Here is an 18922-nt window from a genome sequence, read left to right on the forward strand (position 1 = left end):
ACAAACTACGTTGAGGTAGGTTTTGATGTTGTAGAAATATCTGATAAATACAAGACTAGATACAAGATATAACACTATGGCTCGGTCAATAAAGATGAAATAGACGAGGAAGATTGACTCACATCACACCGACACAAAAGCCTGACACAAACCATTCTTATTGTACTTGTACATTTGAGCGATGGGAGCGCGATTGCGAACTTCACAAACTGTGACTGCATGCTCACCTCATAAGCTATCGAGAATTTATACTGGCTGCAGGGTGATTACCGTTTTGTTGCTTGGTGATTATCGCGAATAAAAACCCTTCCAGATTACAGACGGGAAAAACAGAGGATGGAGTAAGTAGAGGTTACATGCCGAGTCTCAGTGATTATTAAAAATAATGGTCGAAGTTAGCGGATCATGAAAAATGCGAGCTTTAGCGAGCTTTTTCATGACCGCGAACTGAGACCATTATTTTTTATAATCACTGAGACGAGGTGTGTAACCTCTTTATTCCTCCTTTCTTCAGTTATTCAAAGAAAAGAGGAGGTTTTTTGCGAAAGTTTGATCGAATCCTATTCACTCAACCAGTCAACCTGCGCAGGCGATCGATTAATGCGCGGTTGTATAGTTCCGTGCAAATCATTCCATTCTGTTAACACTTCTTGTCAGTTTTCCTATTTTGGACTAAAATCAAGTACACAGATATGCTGTTATTCTGCTGTGGCGGCAAAGGCAGATATTGTGTGTTCTGTATATGTTTTGGTATCGCTTAGGATAATGTTCTTTCGTCAAATGGGACTAGCAGACGAACTTTTGCACCCGTGTTCCAACGCTAAAAACTGTATGAAGTTCAGTTTTCTGTGGAAAATAGTGTATGGAACCGCTTTATGTTGTTTAAATTGATGAGATGCGTGTGATCTGTTTATTAAATGAAATATTGTTGAAAACTGACCGTCGGATTGCAGTCTGTTGTCGAAGAAACTGAGTGAAAAGAAGGGGAACTACTCTTGTCGCTAGACAAAGTATGAGTTACTTGCCTTGGGAAATTGCTTGTGATGAACGTTTGAGCACGGCAGATCTAGATTCAGAAAACAACCGCACTCATGGATTTTATATGGAGATTCATGTGTTCAGGCCTGTAGTTGTTAATTTAAATGCGGTATGTTTGTATTGTTTGCTCCAGAGATGTATACTTCGTACATTAGAGCGTTCGGAACTTTTCAGTCGCAAAAAGTAGTACCGAAACAGAACAACTTCTCAACCCATTGCACTATCGAGGATTCAGGCTGTTGCTGGGTCGTTATTTGTTTGGTTGCTGGGTCATTATCGAAAAATAACTAGCTCTACAAGTTTACAGAGGTAAAGAAGCAGAGGGGGGAATAATGAGCGATAATGGTGTCCCTCCTTCCATTTCGTGACCTTTTGCATAATCGTAATGCGTTTTGCATCCCACATAGCAACACATGTTTACCGACCTTAACAATTATGTCACTCCTGCTATGTGTAGTGCTGGTTAGTCTTTTAACTGCTTTCGTTTTTTTTTTTTTTTTTTTTTTTTTTCCCCAGTTCGCGATGGTGATGAGGAAGGTTCTCCACTTCTTGGCCAGCGTTACTGCGGCACTGACACTCCTCCATTGCTCACGTCATCACAGAACATGACGTGGATACGTTTCGTCACAGATGGTTCTGACATTGCGGCGGGGTTTAATGCAACATACTGGAGAGCAGAACGTATGTCTTTTACGGAAAAGAAAATAAATATATAAGAACGGAAGGGATTTATTCAAGAAGATTTTCACATCAACTAAATCAGCCGTACTTATTTTTATCAATAACAAAATCTGAACCGATATTACAGACTAAAACTATTGAAGGAAGAATGTATCTGTTCACAGCTAAATTGATAATCGTCTACTGCATATAATGGTTAACTGAGACTTTGGAAAAACCGAATGCTGCACAAGTCGCTTAAATATATTCAGTCAATCACTCGGAAACTTCCATCCCCTGCCCTTACCTGGCAAATGTACTTTTTTTTCTCAAGGAGAGACCCAAATACCCCTTTCAAATGCAAAATGTCAACAGCATCATATAGGGCAACACATTTTTAAGGTGATTCGAACCTTTACCTTGATTGTTCTTTGTTCTAAGCGTGTCCCACAGTCGTGCTAACAGAGCGGAATGGAACGTTCACCTCCCCGTCCTACCCCAGCAACTACCGAAATTACATGTACTGCACGTGGCACATTACAGCAGAGACTGACAACGTTATCCGGCTGACCTTCGCCAACTTTAGTCTGGAGTCATCGACCATTTGCACATTTGATTGGGTGGACATTTTGGATGGCACCACTTCGCGTGGCAGGTGCGTAAAATTCAATGAACTGTACCACGTTTTGACGAGACTATCTCATGTTGATTTTTGTCCTTACGAAAATTTAAGTAATGTGACACGTTTGTTGTTTGTTCACAAGCGTGGGTTAATTCACAAATGTCCATAGAAGCTAGTTAATATTCTTCTTCTTCTTCTTCTTCTTGATCTTCTTCTTCTTCCATAACCCAAGACCCCATGATGTTATTAACTATTGTAGGTTCGGTGCAGGTTTTTACATTTAGTCAAGTTTTGACTAAATGTTTTAACGTAGAGGGGGGAATCGAGACGAGGTTGTGGTGTATGTGTGTGTGTGTGTGTGTGTGTGTGTGTGTGTGTGTGTGTGTGTGTGTGTGTGTGTGTGTATGTGTGTCTCTCTGTGTGTGTAGAGCGATTCAGAGAAAACTACTGGACCGATCTTCATGAAACTTGACATGAGAGATCCTGAGTATGGTATCTCCAGACGTTTTTTCATTTTTTTGATAAATGTCTTTGATGACGTCATATCCGGCTTTTCGTGAAAGTTGAGGCGGCACTGTCACGCTCTCATTTTTCAACCAAATTGGTTGAAATTTTGGTCAAGTAATCTTCGACGAAGCCCGGACTTTGGTATTGCATTTCAGCTTGAAGGCTTAAAAATTAATTAATGAGTTTGCTCATTAAAGTTGTCATTAAAATCGATTTTTCGCAAACAGATTTAAAATTGATTGCATCGTATTCTTCATCACATTCTGAATCTAAAAATATATACATAATGTCATGTTTACTCTTAAAATGTGATCACAATTAACGAAAATAGATTAATTAATCTTACGATTAAAATTTAAGAAATCGATCCAAAAATGATTTCATCTTATTCTTTATCATTTCCTGATTCCAAAAACATATAGATATGATAGGTTGTACTCAAAACAAGCTCAGAAAGTTAACAAGAATACAGAAAAGCGCGCTTTCCTGCTTAGCACAATACGCTACCGCGCTAATCTGGCGTGTCAATATCACTACGTTTTGCACGTGGGAGGTGAGCGATTTCCTTCACGCGGGGATTGACGAAGCTGTACTGTCTTGGTGAAAAAATACAGTGCGTTCAGTTTCATCCCGTGAGTTCGACAGCTTGACTAAATGTAGTAATTTCGCCTTTCGCGACTTGTTATTATATATAGTTTCCCATCGTTTTGTATATACGGAGCTGCGATGATATCTGCATGGCCGAGTCTGGTCATGCAGGAGGGGGTAAGCGAGGAGATGGCACGATTGCAGTAGATGATGTGGTGTCTGATCTTCCGCCACACAATTGCACAGAGACCAGCATGGTTGGCCTAGTGGTAAGGCGTCCGCCCCGTGATCGGGAGGTCGTGGGTTCGAACCCCGGCCGGGTCATACCTAAGACTTTAAAATTGGCAATCTAGTGGCTGCTCCGCCTGGCGTCTGGCATTATGGTGTTAATGCTAGTACTGGTTGGTCCGGTGTCAGAATAATGTGACTGGGTGAGACATGAAGCCTGTGCTGCGACTTCTGTCTTGTGTGTGGCGCATGTTATATGTCAAAGCAGCACCGCCCTGATATGGGCCTTCGTGGTCGGCTGGGCGTTAAGAAAACAAACAAATTGCACAGAGCTGTACATAGTTGTGATGCCTATATTTTCAGGTGTGCATTCTTCTTCTTCAGCGTTCCAGAAACTCTGGTGACGTGTGAGCTCGTTTGCCCATTTGGGTTCCCCACACTATACTCTGAGAGAATAGTCAGCTTCACTCCGCTTTCGTTGGGAAGGCAAGCTGGATATTTTCGTGTTTCCATAACCCACCGAACTCCGACATGGATTACAGGATCTTTTCCGTGCGCACTTGGTCTTGTGCTTGCGTGTACACAGGGTTAAGTCACTAGCAGGTCTGCACATAAGTTGACCTGGGAGATCGGAAAAATCTCCACTCTTAACCCACCAGGCGGCAACGACCAGGATTCGAACTCACGACCTCCCGGTTAGGAGGCCGACGTCTTACCACCACGCCACTGCGCCCGTCAGGTGTGCATTCAGACCGCATTGTCATATACGAAGGAAAAAGGTTATGTTGTTGGTCTACCGTATAGACACTGTCTCAAGTGAAACAAATCTGTTTGCCGAAGATGGTAGGAGAGAAAATAACATTTCTAAGCATAGAACTGGTTTTACCATAAACGGCCTCATTACAAATGTCTGTCCACAAACGGATATGCCTATTTTTTTATGACCGACAAAATTAATAAATTTAAAAATTTATAAATTTATAACAAAAATTATAAATTTATTAAAAAGAATTTTAAATTTTTATTTTTAATTTTTTTTTAATATTTTTTTTTATATATATAGTAGTATATATTACCCAATATTGACGGACTGTGTGATGATATCTTCTGCTATGGTCTGTTGAGACAGTGATATCAAAATCGAGACCGGAGGTCGAGATTTTGATATCACTGTCGAAACAGACCAATAGCAGAAGATATCGTCACACAGTCAGTCAATGTTAGATATATTGCTAATTCTTTGGACATTTTGTATTTACTGTAAAGAAATTACAAAAAGTATTTGTCTCAGTTTTGGCTGTTCCATATCCCTCCCTCTGATTATTATTTCTTTTTGTTCACTCTTTTCTTGTACTTTTCAGTATTTCAAAATGTCTTTTCTTTCAAAAAGTCTTTAGTCACTTGCTCAACTAAATTCTGGGATAATTACATTTTCATATATATTTGTCAGTTTTTAAATGTAGGTGTTTTTGTTTTTGAAGTGGGGAAGCAATAAAGAGGTCGTCGATATCAAAACTGATATCGACGGAAATGTCGTCGATATCACTTTTGCACTGAGCTCAGTTTTGCCCAATTGACCAATGGAAATCCACGTAACATATGAAATAGCAATATATATATATATATATATTTTTATAGTAGTGAAGGGATACTTTTTTCTCTCTATTTAAGTATCTCTTCACAGACAGCCTATTGGGAGCATCAGACCCTCCTCAAGGGGGACCGAGATTTACAGAGCAAAATCCCTTTGTGGGGGGATGTATCACAAGGTAATAATAATAATAATAATAAAGATAGCTTATATAGCGCCGCTTCACAAATTTAACTATGCTCTTAGCGCTGTACATCGAGATATAACAATTTCAATAATATAAATACAAAGATGATATTATCATAATACACATTTACAAATATCACTCACGTGCATACATCCTCGTGCACACCACGCGCATACACACTCCCACTCATTAACAAGTGCTTCCATCCCCCTGCCACTGAGATGTTCATATACCCCCCTGGACAAGCTCACACCATGTCCGTCTCCTCTCTGGACTGTACATACACTCAGCAAGAAAAAACAAGTCGCGTAAGGCGAAAATACAATATTTAGTCAAGTAGCTGTCGAACTCACAGAATGAAACTGAACGCAACGCAACGCAGCAAGACCGTATACTCGTAGCATCGTCACTCCACCGCCCGTGGCAAAGGCAGTGCCCGTGGAATTGACAAGAAGAGCGGGATATTCGTTGCGCTGAGAAGGATAGCACGCTTTTCTGTACCTCTCTTCGTTTTAACTTTCTGAGCGTGTTTTTAATCCAAACATATCATATCTATATATTTTTGGAATCAGGAACCGACAAGGAATAAGATGAAAGTGTTTTTAAATTGATTTCGAAAAAAAAATGTTGATAATAATTTTTATATATTTAATTTTCAGAGCTTGTTTTTAATCCGAATATAACATATTTATATGTTTTTGGAATCAGCAAATGATGGAGAATAAGATAAACGTAAAGTTGGATCGTTTTATAAATTTTTATTTTTTTTTACAATTTTCAGATTTTTAATGACCTAAGTCATTAATTAATTTTTAAGCCACCAAGCTGAAATGCAATACCGAACCCCGGGCTTCGTCGAAGATTACTTGACCAAAATTTCAACCAATTTGGTTGAAAAATGAGAGCGTGACAGTGCCGCCTCAACTTTCACGAAAAGCCGGATATGACGTCATCAAAGACATTTATCAAAAAAATGAAAAAAACGTTCGGGGATTTCATACCCAGGAACTCTCATGTCAAATTTCATAAAGATCGGTCCAGTAGTTTAGTCTGAATCGCTCTACACACACACACACACACACACACACACACACACACGCACATACACCACGACCCTCGTTTCGATTCCCCCTCGATGTTAAAATATTTAGTCAAAACTTGACTAAATATAAAAAAAAGACTAAATGCAAATTTCATACACAACCCTATGGCTCAATCAAGGCTGAAGCAACTATACAAAAAAGACACATTCAAACAACAAATCTAACTTCACCGCTAACAGTCTATAAAGATGGCAAGGACAATTTACAAGGATTCGCGAAAAAGGTGCGTTTTAAGGGAACTAATCTAGTCCTGAGGAGGACCATTGTTTTTGTACCTAGACCAGACACGTGTTTCGACACTATTGTGTCTCATCAGTGGTCAGGTGGTACTGATGGCGAGAGTTGTCAACCCATGGTATCCAACTAAGAAGCAAACCACTCTCTGAATGGTAGCTTCTGTTGGCATGGGAGACTACCCTCATCTGACAACCCCAAGGGGATATCTGTGAAGGGAAACACTTTGATTAAAGGCCAAAGTGTGGAATTGATATCTATTAAGAAAGAATTTAGAAATGTAGACAAGTTTTAACCAAGCAATTAGGTTAAAACAAGGGAAATTTGAAAAAGCCTAAAGGGAGGTAGCTCTGTACCAGCCTGCAGATCCAGAAATGGATACGCGAACAAGTTAGATCTAATTTTGAAAAGGTTAAACAGGAAAAGCGGTCAACTTTTCACTGCTGTTCAACACAGGACTTGGTAAAGAAGAAGTTTTCTGCAAGACTTGTTCAATTGGATCGCTTGAAAGGCGATGCAACTTTCACGGTGACCACATTATAAAACATCAGATATTGTGTTAGAAACAATTGAAAGTCAGCAGAGACTTTCTTCCGAGATTTGTTAAAATCTCTTAGCAGAGAAAGAGAGAGAAATAAGAATCCCTTCACACACAGCCTATTGGGAGCATCAGACCCTCCTCAAGGGGGACCGAGATTTACAGAGCAAAGTCCCTTTGTGGGGGACGTATCACAAGGTAATCTAGTCCTGAGGAGGACCATTGTGTTTGTACCTAGACCAGACACCTGTTTGGACACTATTGTATATCTTTGCTTCTGTATACTAAAATAACCTTTAAGTCAAACACCTGGATGTAGCCTAAACCAAAAACTGAATGTTATCAGATACTGTGGAAATTCAGGACCTGGAACGGTGACATCATCCAGCAACAGAGTCACAGTCACGTTCAAAACGGACTTCAGTGGCACCATGCGAGGCTTCTCCGCGTCCTACGTCACTTACCCTTCCTCAGGTAACTGGCCCATTTCTTTCACTACTAAATGTACAGTTTGGGTATACCGTATCATTGTTCAACCTAGAAGATGGTAATCCAAGACGTTGGAATAGCAGAATAAGTAGTTATACGAGAAATGGTGGTGATACCAGAAGTAGTCAAAGTAGTTGTTATAGTACATGTAGAAGTAATAGTATAATATAGTGGCCGCAGTGGAAGTGTTAGAAGTAGAAACAATGGTAATGATAGTATGAGTTGTTTCTAATATACTGACTATTAGCAAATGATCACAGACATGTCGAGAAAAAGGATATCTGCATGAGCCGGCAGATGAATGCTGATATCATGTTTTAGACATGTCCGTTACCATTTGCTAAAAGTCAGCATATTAGATATAACGGTTTTATTACCGTCTATTTTCGACCAAAAGAAATGTTGAAGCAATCCCGGGAATTAGACAGAACATCTGCAATGGGGCCTGGATCGATCCTTTATGATTATGCCTTTCGGTCAAAGTATTTTCGAGACCTGGGTCAGCCAATCTTTCACCAGAAGTGATGAATTTTAACAGGTAAAATGCACTGACACAACAATCTCACAAGATAAACCATGTTGAACATGTTTTTCTTGAGTGACGTTATTTCAATTGATTCTTCAGAACTTTGACAATGACATTTTTAAATGAGCGGGTCAGCATTGCACACTTAGAGGGTGGGTTATGCCCTGCCGCTCTGGAAAGCACCCACCGACAAAACTTGCTTTTCCGTATTTTTACATTTAGTCAAGTTTTGACTAAATGGTTTAACATAGAGGGGGAATCGAGACGAGGGTCGTGGTGTATGTGTGTCGGTGTGTGTGTGTGTGTGTGTTTGTCTGTCTGTGTGTGTGTGTGTGTGTGTGTGTGTGTGTGTGTGTGTGTGTGTGTGTGTGTGTGTGTGTGCGTGTGTGTGTGTAGAGCGATTCAGAGTAAACTACTGGACCGATCTTTAAGAAATTTGACATGAGAGTTTCTGGGTATTCTTCTTCTTCTTCTGCGTTCGTGGGCTGAAACTCCCACGTACACTCGTGTTTTTGCACGAGTGGAATTTTACGTGTAAGTAGTAGTATTCGCGCACGGACCGGCCCCCATTTTTTTGCGCAATGCGCAATGCGCAAGGGTATGGCCCAGCATAAAGTTATAGGTTAAGGTGCCTGTGTTTAAGTAGTGATAAGGAGATATTGCGGATAAACGGTTTATTGAGTTTTATATTTTGTCATGTGATTTCATGTGCCTGTACCTGTTGCTCGGTACTAATGACCACTCCAGCTGGGGTAAGCACCATTAAAAAGCAGTAATTCCCCCCCATTTTCTCCGCGCTTCGCGGAGTCCTCTCTCTTTAATAGCTATGTAGTTTGGTGCCCTGTCAGGGGAGGTGTCAGGATAAGGTAATAAAAATGGTATCCCTACTCTTTGCGGAGCCCCTTCCCCGATAAAACCACCAGAGGTGGCCAGCGGTTAGAGAAGTTTAATAGGAGGTGATTTGTCTACCCCGAGGGATGATTAGGGTTTAATGCTTAGATTAGTGCTAGACAAATGGTGTGGGGTGGGTGTGGAAGTTAGCTCGACTGATGAGAGGGATGGGAGCTGATGTACACATATAACAAAAGTTTTAACAAGTAGACTCAGATTGTTGTTTTTTATGTGGGTGTTATAAACATCGGAGGTACATTTTACACCCGAACAAGAGTTGTTCTACAGTCAGTCATACATAATGTTAGGTTAGAGACTGATCACGTCTGAGCATTGCACCACAGAGACGCAAGACCTTACATGCTAGACCATGTTGGTTGGTCAGCACTAAAAATAGAAACGGTTGTTCTACATACAAGGTTTTGCTAGGTACACCAGATAAGATAGGTATTATTTTGTTTTTGATATTTATTTTCTTCGTTGTTGCGGTGTTTAATTTTTTTTTATTTTGTTGTTGATAGACTATGTAAGAGGTAGGGTTATATGTGTGGTGGGAATAAAATGTAAGTGCAAACACACACACACACACACACACACACACACACCTCCGATCACACACACACACACACACATACACACACACACACATGCGCGCGCGTTTACACAAGTACTTCCAAACAAGAAGGTAAAAAAGTCAGACGTAAAGAGTAACAAAACAATACATAAAACTGCTCACGGTAGCATTCAAGAGTTATACAGACACATAGTTATTAACTTTTCCAATATGATCATTTTATTATAAAAGTGACAGCAGTCTTTTGAATATTAAAAATAAAAAAAAATTAACATTTTGCAGACACATACATTAAACCAAAAAAAATCCAAATCATGATTGTCAATTTAAAGGAACGAGGTGGTCCCCGGATTAGTTGTCAACTTCATAACCACTTCTTGGTGTCACAGGAAGAGGATTTACGGTTGTGGTAGGACAGTAAACCGGACATGTGGAATACAGGGGTCGCTGCAGCTGCTGAGGGTATTCCTCGCTTTGTGTCGAAGCCGTGGCTGTGGTTGATGGTGTTGAACAGTAGTAGTCTGACGGCGGACACTCTGTGTGATTTTTCGGATGTTTTTCCTCCTGCTTCTCCTCTGTGGGTGACAGAGAAGATACCTGTTGGTGGAAGTCTTCTTTGAGTTTTTTCTGCACTCTAAGCAGTTTAAGGGTCATCACATTAAAACTTTGTCAATACGATACATTTCTTTCTCTCCTATTTTTTGTAGTTTTTCTTTGTAAAAAAACTACCTTGTAGTTCTTCTGCGTGAGCGTCTTTCAGCTTATGGGTTACTGGCGTTGTTTTCAACACACTGCTAACTGTAAATAATTCTTCTGTCCTCGTAGGTAAATAACTTTTTTTTAAAGAGTCACCGTGTTTTACTTAGTCTCACACGATCACCAACCTGTAGCCTACCTTTGGGTGTTTTCTTTGGGGGTTGTCCGTACAAAACTTACCAAACTTCTTCGTTGTTTCTTCGTTAGCGAGGCAAACTTTAACAGGTGCTGTTTTATACTTCTGTGAAACGAATGGTTATACGCGTGTACCAGGTGTTGTAATTCTTCTACATATCTTACACGATTAGTGTGTGTAAAAAAGCGACACATTTTCTCTTTTTAAGGGGCGCTCCCATAACTTGACGTGGGGCGACTTTCGTATTTAACAATGTTGGGTTATAGTAACCGAGGTCGTTGAAGGTAGACACACCAGCCGGTTCCTGGTAGCAGTTTTCAAACAGATTGCTGCTCTCCGAGTATTTGACAGGTGTGTGAGGTAGTTCGTCTGCTGGTGTTTCTTCTTTTTGTTCTGGACTCTTCTGACACGTCTGGTGGTTTTTTTTAAACTTCTATAGCTACAACTTCTGTTTGTGTTTTAAGTCGCTTCAACAGTCTTTCTCGGACTTTGATCAGGCGAGTAAATTCTTTACTGGCCAAGACCACCCCTCTTTGACTTGGTCGCACGCGTCTGTTCTTTCTGTTTCCTTGGTGAAAACCAAGGAAACATATCAGGTTCGGGTAGCGGTGAGCTAAACAGAGGCTCTTTCTCGTCAAACATCTCTTTTGTCGTTCTCAGCAACAACAACAACAAAAGTGTTAAACAACTTTTACCTCTAGGAGACTGTCTTTGTAGACTGTAGTGTAGAGTAGGCGGTGTTGTCTTGTGGCTCGATCAGGGAATTTAGTAAAAAAAAATTAGCCAACACCATCTTTATATATAACCTCCTTACACTATGACATCAGTTACTATTTTTTACAACAACAGCTTTAGACTTGTTGCGTTAACGCATCTCTAAAAAAGTGCTATGAACTTACGGTCATTTACAACAGGGTTTTGGGGGGTTAAAAAATAGAAATTATGTCACGGAGCCTTGTACCTTGACTCTTTTTGATGATGAAATACATTGCAAACAAACCACAAGTAGAACTTAACATCCCCTGTAATACCTGTTCGTTGGTTTTAGAACACAAACCAATGACGCATAAAAAACAAACACCTTCAATGTCTTTGTGATTCGGTTTAAAACCAAAACTATCAAAATATTCAATATTCCCCTAACCAGCATAATACACACCAAACCAATGAGACCCAACCTTATGTGCTGGGTCTGTGTTTATGACGTAAGACGAGGGGTGAAGTAAATTTATCTCAGAAGGAAGTTGGTCTCTGGTGTAAACACCCATAAACGACCGTCTTGCCACGGGGTGTCTTAACAGTAGGCGAGAGATCTCTAGTCCATTCATGATGTAAAATCAGTGATAACCTGCCTACTCCGATCATTTTCTAGCAACGAGGCCATTTCTGCATACACAATAACGTGAACAGGCTCTACCAGGGGTGCACTAAACTTTTAGTCCCAGACGCAAACTCCCACAGTAGTATTCATAGACAATTCTGTTACCGGCGTCACCAACACCCACTCCTGTTCCTGCGGTCAAACTAAAGAAACTTCCCACATACTGTCTGTTTTCAAAAGTCTGGTGTTAGTGGTTTTGCAGGGGCTTGTTTTCCATCAACATAGAGGCAGAGAAAATTCAAGTTGTGGGTTTTAAAAGTTGAATGGTTTTTTTTTTGTGTAGCTACCGTTAAACGCAGCGCTCTCTACTAGTCCTACTACAACGCGTGTTGGTGGCTGCCTGAGAAACAAATTGTCTAAAACAGCACTATGGTTTCCACGCGGGATCCCGTAAGATTTCATAACTACTCTTTTTAGAGGGTATTTGGCTGTGGACCTCTCCAGGGCTTTTGCGTGAACAAGACTTACAGCTGGATTTAGTTTTGCTTTTCTGACAAACAAAGAGGCGTGTGTAACCACCGTTAGGTAAGCAGGGTTAATCCGTGGCTCATCACATTAAAACTTTGTCAATACGATACATTTCTTTCTCTCCTACGTTTTGTAGTTCTTCTTTGTAAAAAAAAAACTACCTTGTAGTTATTTTGCGTTAGCGTCTTTCAGCTTATCGGTCACTGGAGTTGTTTTCAACACACTGCTAACTTTGTGGCTCGCTCAGGGGATTTAGTAAAAAAAAAAAAAATTAGACAACACCATCTTTATACATAACCTCCTTACACTATGACATCAGTTACTATTTTTTACAACAACAGCTTTTAGACTTGTTGCGTTAACGCATCTTTGAAAAAAGTGCTATGAGCTTACGGTCATTTACACCGGGGTTTTGGGGGTTAAAAATAGAAATGATGTCACGGAGTCTTGTACCTTGACTCTTTTTGATGATGAAATACATTGCAAACAAACCACAAGTAGAACTTAACATCCCCTGTAATACCTGTTCGTTGGTTTTAGAACACAAACCAATGACGCATAAAAAAAAACAAATAAAAAAACACCTTCAATGTCTTTGTGATTCGGTTTAAAACCAAAACTATCAAAATATTCAATATTCCCCTGACCAGCATAATACACACCAACCCAATGAGACCCAACCTTATGTGCTGGGTCTGTGTTTATGCCGTAAGACGAGGGGTGAAGTAAATTTATCTCAGAAGGAAGTTGGTCTCTGGTGTAAACACCCATAAACGGCCGTCTTGCCAAGGGGTGTCTTAACAGTAGGCGAGAGATCTCTAGACCATTCATGATGTAAAATCAGTGATAACCTGCCTACTCCGATCAATTTCTAGCAACGAGTCCATTTCTGCATACACAATAACGTGATCAGGCTCTGTCAGGGGTGCACTAAACTTTAGTTCCAGACGCAAACTCCCACAGCGCATCAGCTCAATCTGATCTCCACCCAACATTGACGGTGACAGGTCAAATACATACAGCGTATAGCCTCCGGAGTAGTCTTCATAGACAATTCTGTTACCGACGTCACCAACACCCACCCCTGTTCCTGTGGTCAAACTAAAGAAGCTTCCCACATACTGTCTGTTTTCAAAGTCTGGTGTTAGTGGTTTTGCAGGGACTTGTTTTCCATCAACATAGAGGCAGAGAAAATTCAAGTTGTGGGTTTTAAAAGTTGAATGGCTTTTTGGTGTAGCTACCGTTAAACGCAGCGCTTTCTCCCAGTCCTACTACAACGCGTCTTGGTAGCTACCTGAGAAACAAGTTGTCTAAAACAGCACTAAGGTTTCCACGCGGGATCCCGTAAGATTTCATAACTACTCTTTTTAGAGGGTATTTGGCTGTGGAGCTCTCTAGGGTTTTTGTGTGAGCAAGACTTACAGCTGGATTTAGTTTTGATTTTCTGACAAACAAAGAGGTGTGTGTAATCACCGTTAGGTAAGCAGGGTTTAGTCCGTGGGTCATCACATTAAAACTTTGTCAATACAATACATTTCTTTCTCTCCTACTTTTTGTAGTTCTTCTTTGTAAAAAAAAACTACCTTGTAGTTCTTCTGCGTGAGCGTCTTTCAGCTTATCGGTCACTGGAGTTGTTTTCAACTCACTGCTAACTGTAAATAATTCTTCTGACCACGCAGGTAAATAACCTTTTTTAAAGAGTCGTCGTGTTTTACTTAGTCTCACACGATCACCAACCTGTAGCCTACCTTTGGGTGTTTTCTTTTGGGGTTGTCCGTACAAAACTTACCAAACTGTTTCTTTATTAGCGAGGCAAACTTTAACAGGTGCTGTTTTATACTTCTGTGAAACGAATGGTTATACGCGTGTACCAGGTGTTGTAATTCTTCTACATATCTTACACGATTAGTGTGTGTAAAAAAGCGACACATTTTCTCTTTTTAAGGGGCGCTCCCATAACTTGACGTGGGGCGACTTTCGTATTTAACAATGTTGGGTTATAGTAACCGAGGTCGTTGAAGGTAGACACACCAGCCGGTTCCTGGTAGCAGTTTTCAAACAGATTGCTGCTCTCCGAGTATTTGAAAGGTGTGTGAGGTAGTTCGTCTGCTGGTGTTTCTTCTTTTTGTTCTGGACTCTTCTGACACGTCTGGTGGTTTTTTTTTTAAACTTCTATAGCTACAACTTCTGTTTGTGTTTTAAGTTGCTTCAACAGTCTTTCTCGGACTTTAATCAGGCGAGTAAATTCTTTACTGTCCAAGACCACCCCTCTTTGACTTGGTCGCACGCGTCTGTTCTTTCTGTTTCCTTGGTGAAAACCAAGGAAACATATCAGGTTCGGGTAGCGGTGAGCTAAACAGAGGCTCTTTCTCGTCAAACATCTCTTTTGTCGTTCTCAGCAACAACAACAACAAAAGTGTTAAACAACTTTTACCTCTAGGAGGCTGTCTTTGTAGACTGTAGTGTAGAGTAGGCGGTGTTGTCTTGTGGCTCGATCAGGGAATTTAGTAAAAAAAAATTAGCCAACACCATCTTTATATATAACCTCCTTACACTATGACATCAGTTACTATTTTTTACAACAACAGCTTTAGACTTGTTGCGTTAACGCATCTCTAAAAAAGTGCTATGAACTTACGGTCATTTACAACAGGGTTTTGGGGGTTAAAAAATAGAAATTATGTCACGGAGCCTTGTACCTTGACTCTTTTTGATGATGAAATACATTGCAAACAAACCACAAGTAGAACTTAACATCCCCTGTAATACCTGTTCGTTGGTTTTAGAACACAAACCAATGACGCATAAAAAACAAACACCTTCAATGTCTTTGTGATTCGGTTTAAACCAAAACTATCAAAATATTCAATATTCCCCTGACCATCATAATACACACCAACCCAATGAGACCCAACCTTATGTGCTGGGTCTGTGTTTATGACGTAAGACGAGGGGTGAAGTAAATTTATCTCAGAAGGAAGTTGGTCTCTCATAAACGGCCGTCTTGCCACGGGGTGTCTTAACAGTAGGCGAGAGATCTCTAGTCCATTCATGATGTAAAATCAGTGATAACCTGCCTACTCCGATCATTTTCTAGCAACGAGGCCATTTCTGCATACACAATAACGTGAACAGGCTCTACCAGGGGTGCACTAAACTTTTAGTCCCAGACGCAAACTCCCACAGTAGTATTCATAGACAATTCTGTTACCGGCGTCACCAACACCCACTCCTGTTCCTGCGGTCAAACTAAAGAAACTTCCCACATACTGTCTGTTTTCAAAAGTCTGGTGTTAGTGGTTTTGCAGGGGCTTGTTTTCCATCAACATAGAGGCAGAGAAAATTCAAGTTGTGGGTTTTAAAAGTTGAATGGTTTTTTTTTGTGTAGCTACCGTTAAACGCAGCGCTCTCTACTAGTCCTACTACAACGCGTGTTGGTGGCTGCCTGAGAAACAAATTGTCTAAAACAGCACTATGGTTTCCACGCGGGATCCCGTAAGATTTCATAACTACTCTTTTTAGAGGGTATTTGGCTGTGGACCTCTCCAGGGCTTTTGCGTGAACAAGACTTACAGCTGGATTTAGTTTTGCTTTTCTGACAAACAAAGAGGCGTGTGTAACCACCGTTAGGCAAGCAGGGTTAATCCGTGGCTCATCACATTAAAACTTTGTCAATACGATACATTTCTTTCTCTCCTACGTTTTGTAGTTCTTCTTTGTAAAAAAAACTACCTTGTAGTTATTTTGCGTTAGCGTCTTTCAGCTTATCGGTCACTGGAGTTGTTTTCAACACACTGCTAACTGTAAATAATTCTTCTGTTCACGCAGGTAAATAACCTTTTTTAAAGAGTCGCCGTGTTTTACTTAGTCTCACACGATCACCAACCTGTAGCCTACCTTTGGGTGTTTTTCTTTGGGGGTTGTCCGTACAAAACTTACCAAACTGTTTCTTTGTTAGCGAGGCAAACTTTAACAGGTGTTGGTTTTATACTTCTGTGAAACGAATGGTTATACGCGTGTACCAGGTGTTGTAATTCTTCTACAAATCTTACACGATTAGTGTGTGTAAAAAAGCGCCACATTTTCTCTTTTAAGAGGAACCCTTGTTCTGATTTCCCCCTGATCTGTTCCATGAGTGACTTGTCTTTCTTTCATGCATCAGTCAATAACCACTCTGGTTTGCGGACATGGTTATTTTTGAAGGTACACTACAGGGTGCTCTGGTGGGAAAAGTTTTGTCCTCAGACGAAGATGATCGGGTGGCTCTTGTCGCAAGTCAAACAGCAAATAACCGTGAGGCATAGAAGTCGCATCTTTAAATGCCTCTTGGACATACTTTAGCTTCCCAGGGTACATCTGCTTGGCCAGATGGGTGATCTGTGAAGCATCCCGTGGGTTTTTAAACACCACCAGGTAGTGACTGTTCAAACTGATCGTCCTCTGCTCTTTGTTTTTTCCAAACAGGTTCTGTACAATATACATTACACTCAGATTCCGATGATGACTTTCTTTGGTGAATAGTTGTGTGACCTTGTCGTTTGTCTCACTCATCAAATCATCAATGATGACCAGTCGCCTTTTGACCCCTGTCCACTGTTCCACGTCGGGTAAACCCTCCACAAACGTCACATGTCTCATCTCATTGTAACCAGACTGCCACGCCCCATAACACCAAATCAATTCCTCTGGAGGGGGTGTCATCATATCTTGTAAGTGATTCAAATATTGTTTGACAAAATGAGTCTTCCCACTCCCTGTGGGACCGGCAATCACACAGGTAAAAGGATGTTTCCACCTTGGATCCATTTTCACATACTAAACTAAGATCCTATCCGTATCTTTATTTATTAATTCCACCAAAAAAAAAAAAAAAACCCCATCTACTTTAAATTTTATATTCAAAACTAACTAGTTATGTTAGTCTTTTTTTCTACCATCCAATACACACACACACACACACACACACACATACACACACACACTCACACACACACACACACACAGTCACACACACACACACTGTCACACACACACACACACACACTGTTACACACACACACACACACACTGTCACACACACACACACACACACACACACACTGTCACACACACACACACACACACATACACTGTCACACACACACACTCACACACACACACACACTCACACACACACACACACACACACACACACACACACACACACACACACTTTCTCTGCGCTTCGCAGAGCCCTCTCTTTTATGGCGCTAATAACTATCAGAGGTGTCAGGATAAGGCAATTAAAATGATAACCCTGCGCTTCGCGGAGCCCTCTCTCCGGTAAACCTCCAGAGGGGGTCATTGGGTGCTTACGCTTGAGTATTGCACCACAGGGATGCAAGACCTAAACATGTTAGAACTTGTTGATTGGTCAGCACCTAAAAATAGAAACGCTTAGTTAGAATACGGCGGTGATGCGGTCAACAGGGGTATAAATAAGCTTCTTCTGGGCTAAGTCTTGAGTGTCTCTTCGACTTTACAAGTGTGAGGTGGTGAAAAAAAAACCCAACTATGGCGACCAGCAGCAGCAGCAGTGACGCTAACACAACGCCACAACCGGCCTCAACAGATTTGGTAAGTTGATTTTGTTTTTGTAAAGATAAAAAAAAATAAAGTAGCGTGTTACTTTTTTCTCAGACATAGCTTTTTAGAAAAATAAATGTTTTTATGTAAGATTTTTTTTTGATATTGTTTTTTTTTTTGTAGCTCAGACATAGTTCTTTTTTTCATTGCAGCGTAACCAATGCCCGCACTGTGAACAGGTTTTTACACAAAACTACAACCTTAACGCTCATGTTAACGAAGCCCATAACAAAGCCAGACCTTTTCTCTGTGCTATGTGCGGCAAGTCGTTTAGCAGAAAACACGGCCTTGCTCGGCATGAAAAAACCAAAAACTGCCAAGATGTTGCGAGTCGGACACCTCCACCACCAGCGCCGACAGTCGCTGGGTCCAAAAGAAAAAGTTCGTCTTCACAGGAAGCCCCTTCCCCCAAAAAGGGATTAAACAAACGAGCACTAGAAAAAGAAAAAATCAAAAAGTTACCTTCTGAAGAAAGACAAATGTACGAAAAGCATTGGAATTCTGTTAAAACTCATAAGCGGCCTGGTAAACTTCAGTCAACCTATACCATTCTCTGGAACCCTTGTTCTGATTTCCCTGATTGGGACGAGTCGCTTCTTGAGCTGTTCCATGAACAAAACAAACGCTTCAAAATCAATTTTTCTCACTCTTTTCTTCTCAAAAACAAAGAGTCGGGTGACTTGTCTTTCTTTCATGCCTCAGTCAATAACCACTCTGTCTTACAACGACCGCGCCTGATCAACTCAAAGCAGGACTTTCTTTCTTTTCTCGGTGAAATCA

General features: G+C 40.7%; 1 protein-coding gene across 1 annotated transcript in view; it reads left to right on the forward strand.

The window, feature by feature from the left end:
* The first annotated feature begins 7646 nt into the window (after window positions 1–7646).
* LOC138961694 (adhesion G protein-coupled receptor B1-like) overlaps window positions 7647–18922 on the forward strand; it is a 73559-nt gene continuing 62283 nt past the window's right edge. Inside the window, exon 1 of the mRNA XM_070333363.1 lies at window positions 7647–7770. Coding sequence (XP_070189464.1) covers window positions 7728–7770 — 43 coding nt within the window. The 5' untranslated portion in view covers window positions 7647–7727. The remainder of the gene's footprint in view (window positions 7771–18922) is intronic.

This window comes from Littorina saxatilis, linkage group LG3 (genome assembly GCF_037325665.1).
Source record: "Littorina saxatilis isolate snail1 linkage group LG3, US_GU_Lsax_2.0, whole genome shotgun sequence".
Taxonomy (NCBI): Eukaryota; Metazoa; Mollusca; class Gastropoda; order Littorinimorpha; family Littorinidae; genus Littorina; species Littorina saxatilis.